Below are 12,694 nucleotides of genomic sequence, written 5' to 3' on the forward strand. Positions count from 1 at the left end.
ATATTTGATTTACTAAATTATTATTAAACCTTTGGTGACTTCATGTTTCAGTGTTTTAGTATGCCACAAGTGTCATTAAACTTGATATGATGTGGATGATAGTGTGGTTTGCAGCATATGTTTCAAGTACAAACATTTAACGAGTGTTCCAATGTAATGGGAATTATGCAATTGAAAGAACGGTGAAAACAGTCAGCCATTACATACCATGAGAAATTAGTCCACCAATTTCTGTGACAACTCCAGCTAACATTGGAAAATAAGGACTCCAAGCTATATCAGTACTGTACGTAATCAAGATGTCTCCTGGCTACATAAGATAAAGAAAAAAATGCTATCAAATAATTCAAAAATAAGTAGGTGGCTCTCACTGTAGCCAACTCTCAAATACATCAATCCCTCGATTAACACGGTTAATTAATCCTTCGGCGTTACCGCGTATATCAACATCGCGTTAATCAAATCTAATAACAAATGGAAAAAATTACAATTCGTCCATGATCGATTACTGTATTAATAATTCGTTGGAGGCTGCGTAGGAGGAATGATGTCATCATGCTCACGCCACGAGGCTTGCATGTTTTTGCGTGGTAAATGTAACCCTTTGGAGCTCACGGCGGTAAAAATTTCAGCGTAGTTCGCGGTATATCTGAGAGATACATTCATTACTAGTATGTGCTAAAATGCAATAAAACATAAAGAAAAAACACTGCAAATATATTACATGATGGTACAAATTAAGTGGATATTGAATCCAACGTTATTTCATAACCGAATATAGAAACTACAAGAGTTTCCTGCAGAATACATAGAAACTAAACTTTTCGGCGGATGCAAGCATAAGCAACCTTATGGACAACTCGTAGTAAAGGTGGTGTAAGATCCAGATCACTTTCCTTAATATTTTCCATAATGTAAAGCACATCTCTTAGAGGACAGGTATGATAAATAAGCTTTTGACTCTCTATTTCAGAAAACAGAGAGTCAAAGGAATAACAACTAAACCATGCTCTACTGACATCGGAGGTCGCAGTATCTCTCAGATACAATTTATTGTCAAATATTGCAAACCTCTACACAACATGTGTTAAACGAAACTGATAACAAAAAATAGTGCGGAATATCACTCGTAACATATGAATGCATAGCTACTCATGACCTCCAAGCTATACACTGAATTCTGTAAGAATGTTTATATTAAACATTTTGCATGTATCTGTGAGATCAGCTGCGAGCTATGCAGGGTTAAAGGCGCGTTAATCAAAACTCTTGCCACGTATATCAAGGGATTGCCGCAATTAATTTCGCCGCGTTAAGCAAAACCGCTTTAAGCAAGGGATACCCGTATATAGCTTATTAGAGGAAGATTTGCCATCAATGTATTTTAGAATAACAATCATTGCTCTTCTATTGCTGTAACAATTAACTAAAAACATTTAGTACAAACAATGCTAAAGTGAACAAGCCTAACTATAGAAATAATTAAAATATATATTTGGATTCATTGGATGTTGAAAAACTTTATCGCATAACAATAATCAAATGTGCACTTATTAAATGTTGAGAATGTTCTAGAGGTAATGCATACTGTAATGAACATGCAGAGAGAGAGATCAACAGTGCAAGTAGTGTATCTAAAATACAGAATTTCATTTAGAATAAAGTATTATTATTATTATTATTATTATTATTATTATTATTAAGAGAGAGACCTCCAGAAAGTGAGGAACTCATCGAAGGAGGCCAAACGCCAGCTGTCATACTTGTTCTTGAATTCATTCACGCTACTTTCACACACAATATTCAATGGTAATCTATTCCAATCACACACCACTCTATGAGACAAAATTTTAGATCTCACCCTCTTCTTGATGGCATTCATTCTCAGCTTCCAAGGACTCTCTCATCCTTTCCTCACCCTTCATAAAATGAAAAATTCCAATTCTCAATTCTCAATCTGTCTTTATAATCTTCCACAATCCTGATATCATTTTCAACACTTCTCTTTGCACTCTGTCCATCAGAACACCATGAAAATCAGGAGACCGGACCTACGTTCAATAGTCCATGTGAGGTCTTATCAAGGCCTTGTAAAGAGGTAAAATGACATCGTTATCTTTTTAAAGTTGTCAAAGTTCATTTCAGAATTGCAAAGCAGTGCTTTTCATCAGGACTTTAGAATGTTGTTTATGGAGAAAGGTTAAGGAAATATAACTGCAGAGTTCAGAAGATAGGAAGAAAAGAGGTGACAGTTGGTTGTCGTGGGGAGTTTACTGGATAAATGCAGAAGATTATATGTAGAGCATATGACAGGCCATCCCTACAAGTTGTGTAAAGTTGTGAAGAAGGGATGGGAAGTAGACTTACATCTAGAGTTAGAGCTTTGTAACTCTCGATTATTTAATGGATGCTTATTAATGGGGATGCACTGTGTGAAAGTGAGGATTTGATATTTGGGTCAGAACCTCCAGAGAGTACAATTCCTTCTAGAAGAATGATATCTGGTCGTGTTTTAAAATGCCATTTGTTACTAATACAGAACACAATTTGGTTAACTAAGGCCTATATTGTCAGCCCATCCTCATTCAGAATCAGAAGCCTCAGCCAATTCTTTGCATTCCTTGTACTCCTATCCTATCCAAGTTATCCCTGAAAAACCTTTTCTTGAGCACTTTTAATTCCATTTTTATTTTTTTCCCTAAATGCTCAACATTTATATGCTAATATATAAAATAAGCTATATCTGCAGAATGTTCAAGAAGTCTGGAAACTTGGGAAAATGTATTTATAACAACGTTAGTTACATTTTCAAGTGTGCTCAATGTTTTTTTTTAACTTCATGTTTTCAGACACACAAAATAAGTTTTTCTGTGTTCTACTGCTAAGCATATTAGGATTAACATATCCCCCCACCACCACCTTTCCAGACTTATTAGACACCCTCTGGGACAAGTAAATTATCTATAAACATTTGGAAATTTAGATTTTGAGTCTAAAATTTAGCTTTTGTGTCCTTAGTTGACAACATAAGAATTTAAAAATCCCATGTGCACAAGTACACACAGATATATTAGAGAGAGAGAGAGAGAAGAGTTTTGTTTTCTCACTAACTTGAATTAAATGTGCTTCAGAAATGGAGTTCAGTATTCTGGCAGGTCCTTCAACTATCCCTCTGCTTACAGGAACACCTAATACAACAAGCAGAAAATTACTAAAATATTCATTGAAAATACTTCGGTAATTGTTCCAAATCGTTTAATCTGAGAATTGCTTAGGAAAGAAATGAAAACTAATTCATAATTCATTACAAAATAGTGTTATGATTATTGTTATTACTAGTTCTCCACAAGAGAACCTACAATAAGTTACTAATAAGTGTTAAGTTAATGGCTACATCATGTGATGTCTACATTAAACATCACTATAATCATAATGCCATGTTGAACATTACTCACTGTATCTGTACTTACCACATTGTAAACCAATGCATTTCACTCGACCACCACTGTAGTTCACATTTATACAATTTCCATGAATGGCTTATCATGTGAAATGTTTAGGCAAATTAATTGGGCATGTAAAGAGGTGATCCTAATGGGAGACTTTAATTACAGGAATATAGAGTGGAAGGAGGAGATAGTGTATGGGAACCAGGGCCGGCTGGAGGTTTGCGGGACCTCAGAAAAATGTATTAGTGGGGCCCTCGTATTTGCCGGTGCCTTTTATCATTTCTGGTACCAGGTACTGGCAATGATAAAAGGACAAAGAATCGATATAAATTTAATTCAAATATTTCCCATATCAAGACATCTCTGAAACAACAAAACTTCTATTATCATATTTTCTTAGAAATGTTGGAATGCGGGCCCTCTGAGCGCTGGACCTCGGTTTGAGGCCCAAAACACTGACATCTGAGTTGCCCTGATGGAAACAAGGAGAGAGATAGAGAGAAAGAGTCTGTGGAATTTCTGAGAGATAAGTATCTTAAGCGGCATATGATTGAAGCACCTAAAGACTTTTACCGTTTTTGATTTGGTGATAACTTCACAAGATGTAGTTGTTGACACTGACGCCAGTTGGTGAGCGTGATCATGAGGTACTTGTTTGGGAAGTGATGAGACAAAAAAGATCACTGTCAAAAATAGATACACGTCGAAGTATAAAGCAGGTAATTATAGGAAGCTCTGTAGTCAGTTAGCATCAGTAAATTGGGTAGATGAGCTGAGCAGAAAAGATGTTAAAAATGCATAGAAACTCACAAAGCAGTATGTGACAAAACAACGCATGACTGCATACCAAGGGTTAAGTGAGTAAATAGAGTAGGAGTGAAATGGATGAAATTAAGCAAGCTCTGCTGGAAAAGAAAACGTTATGGAGGAGGTACAAGGCAGCACCTCCTGTTCATCTACCTTATTTATGACATTCATCTGTCACATCAGCAACTGCAAAATCTCTACCTGGATGATACATCTTTGTAAAATGATCACTATTATTTTGCTTTTGTCACCTTCCTACCATTGGCATTGATAAAGGTTGTTATTCCTCTCTTATTTGCTACATAATGAAGAAACTCTTTAGAATTTACTTTGGCTTACTTCGCTAAGTTTTTCACATAAGCTGGTTTGGCCTTTCTTATCTTACTAGTCAGCTTTCTTGCCTGCACTCTGTACTGCTCATGAGCATGCTGATCAAATTTTTTCTTTATATTCCTGCCACAATGTTTTTTTTTTAATTTTTAATTAATTAATTTTTTTATTTTGATCTCTTGAGCTCTTGATCTCTACTCGTCTATTTAATCCCCATTTAGTTCATCCTCCTGACTGTGATTATGCAGTGTAATATTTTCTCTCTCAAACAATCTCTGACCACTTCCCATGCACTACACATTCTTTCCTTGTAATTTCTGAAGCCATGGAACTGCTCTAAGATGCTCCCTAAGACTGTCTTAACTACTAGCTTTACAGTTCAACAGTACAGCTTTAAATGATCTGACAATAATCAAATATCTTCTCTCAGCAAACAAAAATATGATTATTTTTATGGGAAGGCACATATGGTAAAATCAGAAACCAAGAAATCAGAATTCAAATATAGTGATTGCAAAAAATATTTTAAAATAATACAGTACAAAGAAATTGTTACCCAGGAGCAGTTGTAGACTTAGACCACATTCCGTTTTTTTTTTAATTAAATGTAAGGTTTTAATTAAATGTAAGACACTCAGATTAAAAATAACGAACATCACTGGATATCAAATAACTAAATAATGAGTCACTAAAATAAGTGACTCATTATTTAGTTATTTCATTAGTCATTATTTAGTTATTTCAATTTGTTATCATTGCCACAAGAAGTAGCATAGTGATAACAAATTGAAAAAAAAAAAGAAAAAGAATGGAAACATTTCAAGAAGATTCTTAAAGACTGTCTCTGATTGCATCCCAACCCCCAAATATACAAAATAGAAGAAAACCATGGATGAAAATGAAAGAATGCAAAATCTGTTCAGCAAAAGAAGACAAGCAAAATGCATGCAGGCAAGCTAAAGTAAGATCGATTAATAATGAGTGCATAAAAATATAAGACCTGGAAATAAAAGATCAAACTCTAGAAGCACATCAAAATAAAAAAAAAATTAATTAATTAATCAATCACAAAATTTTATTCAAAAGTAACAATGGCAAAATGTTACTGTAAGCTGTCACTGTTACTGTAAGCAAGAATATTTATTCATGTAATCAAAAATTAAATTAGCTTGATGTAATTTTTTTCCCCTAGAGGTCATGCCAGTGAGCAGCATGTGATCAAATCATTGTTTCTCTAACTTACAGTTTGAAATGTAACGCAACTTCTCTTGTATATTTATGTATGCTCCAGATGATGATCTTGATATGAAGATGGAAACGTCGGGATAATAAAAAGAGTTATTCTAACACAGTTGTAGAATCCATAATTTCAAAAATGAATGCTGATCACCGTGTAACACTAAAATAAAGGATTATTATAATTCATGGAGATTCGACCCACAAGCGATGCAATCAATACGGTAAGCTAAAGAATCAGGTTTCTAATTTTATCAATCGACTGGCTTTTTTAAAACGATGTAGGGACAGCAATACCAAATTGCATTAGGCTAAACAGAAAATTCACCTCAGCAAAAGCTCAACGTATATACTTCCGCATGGAGAAAGCACTTCTCAGAGAACAAATCCAAGCTTTCAGAAAGAACTTGGCCGCTACACAAAACCAAAGGAAAAAAGGAACTTTCAAGCTATGTAAACGCAGATATCTGGATGAACCTGGAAAACATTAGTGACAACACGGCGAACCACATCCTTCAAACGAAGAAAGAAAATCTAATTTCCAAATTCCAAAGACTAAAAGATCGAAAGAACAAGCCGCCATATTCAAATTTCTCCCCAAAGAACAATGACAACCAACCAGGAGCAAGAAACAACAGGAGCCACCAATCACCGACAGGTAACAATGATATAGTTAACCTATCCGACCACGCTTTAAACAGAGACGAAATCGCGATACTTAACAAAGGTCTACATTATGCCATAGCACCCAAATCAATAAACAAACTTGAATTTATTTGTAATATTGAAAGCGGCCTAAGATTCATCCAAAATAACATAGCAGAAAAAATACGTGTAGAAACCGCCAACATTTTAAATCATAACAAAACAATAACAAGCAACCTAACTCAACACGAAATAACAGCGATAAAATCACTAAAGTCAAATCCGAACATCTTAATAACCAGAGCAGATGAAGGAAGTGCCACCGTTATCCTAAAACGAACCACTTATATTGAAAAAATGAATCTGCTGGTCTCTGACAATAACACATACAAATTAGTTTGCTATAACCCAACTAATAGAATCAAAAAGAAAACAGAGAATCTACTTAAGTCAATTACTACATGGCCCAAGGATACGGTCAAAAAACTATTTCCATACTGCGCTCGTTCCCCTAGAATTTACGGGCTACCGAAAATTCACAAAGAAAACATACCGTTAAAGTCAATAGTCGAAGGAATTGATAGTCCGACATCATTTAGCCAAAAAAATTAGCGGCAAAACTCGAGGAGTTGGTAGGTCATTTCCCCTCCTATATAAAAAACACACAACACTTCATAAACATCATCAAAGACATTACATTAGAAAACATATTAGTCAGTTTTGACGTGTCTGCTCTCTTTACGAATGTCCCAATCAATGACACAATTCTTCTTTTACAGAACAAATTTCCTCCAGATATCACGGCGCTCTTTGCGCATGTATTACATTCTGGTTATTTTGTATGGCAAAACGCTTTCTACCTACAAAAAGAAGGCACAGCCATGGGCTCGCCATTATCCTCCCCCGCCCCCCCGATTGCTAACTTAAATGGAACATTTTGAACAACTTGCTCTAGGTTCCTCCCCTTTAAAACCCAAAGTTTGGCTCAGATACGTTGACGATGTTTTCGCGATTTGGTCTCATGGCTGCTAGACACTAGACACTTTCCTTAGTCACCTAAACAAGCAACAGAAACGTATACAGTTCACAATTTAGATTGAAAAACACAACGCACTGCCGTTTCTAGATACACTTGTCACACGTCTTCCCTCGGGCAATCTTTCCTTCACTGTTTACCGGAAACCGACACATACTGGCCAATACCTACACATAAACTACTACTACCAAACACAAAAACTAGGTGTCATCAATACCCTAAAAAACAGAGCTCTGAAGATCTTCTCCAGTGAATAGGCACTGAAAAAACGAATTTAAAGTGATCAATAATACTTTTTAAAATAATGGATACAGCGAAAACACTATTAACAAAATTCTCTAAAAGACCTCAATAAAAAACAAAGACAAACCAGACTACAGTAAAACTATAACCATTCCCTACATTAAAGGGATATCAGACAAAATAAACAGAGTATTATAAAAATACAACCTCAAAGCCACCTTTAAACCTCTTGCAAAATGAAATAGCTTACTCAACTCATTCAAAGACCCTCTCCCTCCGCTGGCCCATCCTGGAGTATACTGTATTTACTACACCTGCAACATACCATACATAGGAGAAACAGGACGCGCAATTCCAATCAGACAAAAAGAACATAAACGACATATCAAATATAATAATTATGGTGAAGCTAGCCTTTCTGATCATGCTCTGAACACCTTACATAGAACTGACTGGAAAAGCACTAGTTGTCTACATCACACCAAAACATGGTATGAACGCAAATTTAATGAAGCTTGTGAGATCATTATCAACCACCCTAATCTAAACAATAATGATGGTCTAAAAATTCCATACATATAGAAGGCATATATTCATCCTACGAATCCTATAAACAGGACTCTAGAAAATCCAGGATCCTAAATCCATAATAACTTTAATACTGAAAAAAAAGGACACCACTGTTAAAATCTATAAGAAAGTTTATTCATGTTGTAATTTATATATATATATTTAAATCCACAATAACAATCGTAATAATAGAAATAGGACATCACTGTTACTGGAAGGAAAGCTATCTGTAAGCAAGAATGTTTATTCATGTAATCAAAAATTAAATTAGCTTGATGTATTTTTTTTTTCACTAGAGGTCATGCCAGTGAGTAGCATGTGATCAAATCATTGTTTCTGTAGCTTTCAGTTTGAAATGTAACGCAGATAACGCAGATTGTCTTGTATATTTATATATGCTCCAGATGATGATCTTGATATGAAGATCGAAACGTCGGGATAATAAAAAGAATTATTTTAACACGGTTCTAGAATCTTCTAAATTTAAATTATAAACTATGTCCGCCTCTATCGATATAGTTGCTAAGCGAACCAATCTTTCTTGGGTTATTTCAGTTCGCAAATAATTTTCAATCTGTTTAAGCTTGGAAAAACGTCTTTCCGCATTTGCTACGATAACAGCCTACCGCAATATGGCTGAACGAGCGCCCTTATTTTAAGCCACGCCGTGAGGCAGGCTCAGGGTGACCACTACTAGTACTTTTAGAAATTTTTAGTGTTCTAGTACGTTCACCAACAGATCTAGTACTTTCTTCCTTCTGAATAATAATAATAACATGAGAGTTAGACATTTGAGTTTGATATTTTTCTTTTCTCCCACCTCCCCATACGTCACATTCAGTGACACAAGCATGATTTCTCTTTTTTTCCTCCTCCCTCTCACTGTTCGCTAACCTTCTCTTTCCCCTGATCCCATACTCGCGCAGTCCGACTGGCATTTGCTAATGAAATTGCATTCGTCTCTATTCAAACTTCTCGCGCGGTATAAGATCATTACAACAATGAAAACAAGTGAAAAAATTAAATATTTTAATAAGAGTAATCATTTTTTATCGATGCACAGCGTAATTTATCTGGATTATCCCACCTGACCAATAATTTATTGTGTTTATTAACATTAAAACTGCAATCCCAATAATTTTTTCAAGTCTATTCAAATCTTTCTGAAGGAAATCAATATAAGCTCCTCTCACTGAAGAGAATAACAGACTGAACAAGTACAGAACTGTGCGGTTCTGTTGTTGGGGGCCTTGGTTTCCTTTATCTGACACACACACACACACACACACTGGCCATTACACAAAGCTAGATGGTATAAGGGGGAGAGAGAGAGAGAGAGAGAGAGAGAGAAAGCCTGCATGTAAACAATCTGATATCTCTCTCCACCTCCCCCCCCCAACTTGAATATTAATGTGGTAATCTAAGTCTTCCTCATTCAACATATTTACCACCTCATAAAATGGAAGTAAATTGCTAAAGCAAGACCAACCTTTCACAAACACACTTCATATACTATAAATATGGAAATTTTGTTGAATAAATGATTTGAAACAATTACTAAATGGAACCATATTTATGAATTAGTTATAGCAAGCAACTTAAATCATCACAGATTTAAGTTATGAGCTTAATAATTTCAGTCTTGAAGAGAGTGGAAATTGCTTTTTATTTTTTTTTAATCACTCACCTCTCATTTCCAGACAGCTTCCATTTTCATGCTGTGAGACCGCAGGCTTACTCTGTATAAAATAAACATACATGAATTAGAACAGAAACATTCATGATACTTTTGAGAATCACATAAATCACATAAATAACAGGTTTAGTTAAGCTCCCAAAAATTCAGCCAATCTTACAACTCATTTGTGTGTACCAACTGGAGACAGTGGTAATGCTAATGTCAGTAATGGTCAGATGTGGGCTGGTAACCTCTCATGGTGAAGGTGTGTGTACTTAGACTCAACAGAAATTATTTGCTTGGAAATCACATAAATAACAGCAATGGAAATCACCACATGGAAGTTTATTGGAAAACAGATTGCACTACCAGGAAATTGCAAGACATAAATATTGATACTGATGATGCATCAGAAACAAAATATTAAATAAAATTATTAAACAGAAACAAATATTTGATCTTCAAAAGTAACTTGTTACAGAATGCAGGTTATTGTTTTAGCTTTAAAACTGCATTGGCATTCTCATCATGACATAGTCATAACACTACCAATTACTGATTCGTTATTCTTGAAGTCCACATCAGAAACAAAATATTAATATAACGGTAAATAAGATAAAGGTGTCATACAGTACAGTCAGAAGCTAAACCTGAATAGGCATTAAACATTATATCAACTGAAGCATGATATAAAGCATGAACAGGATCACAGAATACCAGTATTTAAAAAAACTACACTCCTTATAAATATGGAATACTCTACAAGAGGGGCCCTAATAAAATCATGATGCGTGCACATAAACTTCATAGATATAGGTACAAAATATTACTTGTCATTAGAAAAATGCAAGCATGCATCGAACATTCTGTATATAGCAACAAATAGTGATGGCATCATGAAGGATCCTAACACGTCATTCATCAATACCACAGCAAAATCTTATCCGATGTGCAAGAGCTTTTATCATTGATTTCTGTGAAACGGTTTCACCACATTATGCAGAATGGCAAATGTCTGCGATTATCAGCCAAAAGACAAGTTTCCATGAATTAATGGGCTTATTAGTGAATTTTATCTGGTAGTAAGTGATAAGATTACACCCAGAATCACTGAGTAATCAGTGCTTTCTGGAGCAACATGGGCCTTTGTTGCTCTTACCAACATTCTTTGGTACCTACTGCTGGTTTCTCAGTTGGTATAATATCTGTCACCCCCCAAAAAAGTGACCTTACTAAACTTGTAAACTGTATTCATTGTGAACAAGTCTAGACTTGCAATGAATGAAACAATGGACAAGGATTTGGGGCGCTCCATTCTAAGAAGTTTCATTCATTAAAACCTGCACCTCATTAGATCAAGACAAGTCTTCCACTATATTGAACATCGTGATTATTCATCTGCTTTAAGCTTATGATTTTTGCCCTGGATTTCATTAATGCATATAAGTCTATACAAAATCATCACACTGAAGAATGAAAAAAGGCAGTCTGCTTTCTGGCCCTCTTAAGAAATCACCTCGTGATTTCTAGATGTGAGCTCTTATGTAATGGGAAATGGTATGTACGTACAAATTGAATGCGTAAAGAAACTTCTTGAAAAGTGGTCTTCAGCATCTATTAATGGTAAAGTAATAATCCTTTTTATAGTATGGGTACTTTAAGTGTATAGCATACGTACACTTCAAGATTCTTATTCCCCAACCGCATTTTACATTTTATGAATAGAATGTAGTCAATGATCTATCACTTCATACGAGACAAAATCAGGTTTCATATTTCAATCAATTTCTTCAAGAAGTAGGCCACAACTTGATACCCATTGACTATAGGATGATGTTCTTCCTCAACACTCAAATATGACTTTCACACACAAGCATACCACAGAATATGTTCCATTAGACTGGTTTTCAGGGGGAATGAGAATGTATTGGAGAAGGTTTACTAAGTTAGTGTCAGTTCAATGGAATGCCAGATATGAGGAGAGACTGAGTCTTTTATTTTTTTTTTATTTTTATAATCTGACCTACAAATGAAAGACCATAAGACCTATAGCATTGGTGCTGTATGTGGGTAAGAGGAATAGAAGAAAGGAGAAATCTGTCCACATTTTTTGTGAACAGCTGAATGTAATATTTGGGAAAGGCAGAGTTGAGGAGAATGTTCCAAAGAACAGACATAGATGGAATGAAAGAGGAGGCAGTGACATTGGTTCAGTAGGTAGGTTTCAAGACTGTAAAAGGATGATGGTTAGCAATGGACCTTGTTTTAATTATTTTGGAGGAGATTGGAGGAATAATAGTGTTCTGTCCCAATTTACGATTTCTACTCTAATCTTACAAATTCCTTTTATCTATATTCTTCTAACTTCTATGCCCGAGATTTTACCAAAACTTATACCAATATCCAAGTTATTGCTCCCCGTAGTACCCCTCATATTTGTATTTATACTGCGCCTTTTGGGATATTTAGTTTAGGATATTACATACATAAACAAGGAGAAAGAACTTAAATATATCTGGAAGTGTAACTATTGCAGTCGTGACACTTAACTCGATTCTCAACTTAAATTTTCCACGTGACTAAGTACAATATTTTCAAGTGGTTATCAACTGCACCATTTATGTTGTCATGAACAGGGAGAAAGTCACTCTCGAATATATCTCTTAGTATTAAATATTATTGCAGTCGTGACTCTTAATC

General features: G+C 35.1%; 1 protein-coding gene across 2 annotated transcripts in view; it reads right to left on the reverse strand.

Annotated features, from left to right (window-relative positions):
• LOC150093565 (uncharacterized) overlaps nucleotides 1-12,694 on the reverse strand; it is a 172,118-nt gene that overhangs the window by 19,192 nt on the left and 140,232 nt on the right. For both annotated transcript variants that reach the window (XM_090412756.1, XM_090412755.1), the window contains 3 exons: nucleotides 10,004-10,055; nucleotides 3,112-3,188; nucleotides 208-310 (listed from right to left, as the gene is read on the reverse strand). In XM_090412756.1, coding sequence (XP_090268882.1) covers nucleotides 208-310; nucleotides 3,112-3,188; nucleotides 10,004-10,055 — 232 coding nt within the window. The remainder of the gene's footprint in view (nucleotides 1-207; nucleotides 311-3,111; nucleotides 3,189-10,003; nucleotides 10,056-12,694) is intronic.

This window comes from Typopeltis vanoorti, chromosome 23, assembly GCF_054136105.1.
Source record: "Typopeltis vanoorti isolate ZY-2024b chromosome 23, IOZ_Tvanoo_1.0, whole genome shotgun sequence".
In the NCBI taxonomy this organism is placed as follows: domain Eukaryota; kingdom Metazoa; phylum Arthropoda; class Arachnida; order Uropygi; family Thelyphonidae; genus Typopeltis; species Typopeltis vanoorti.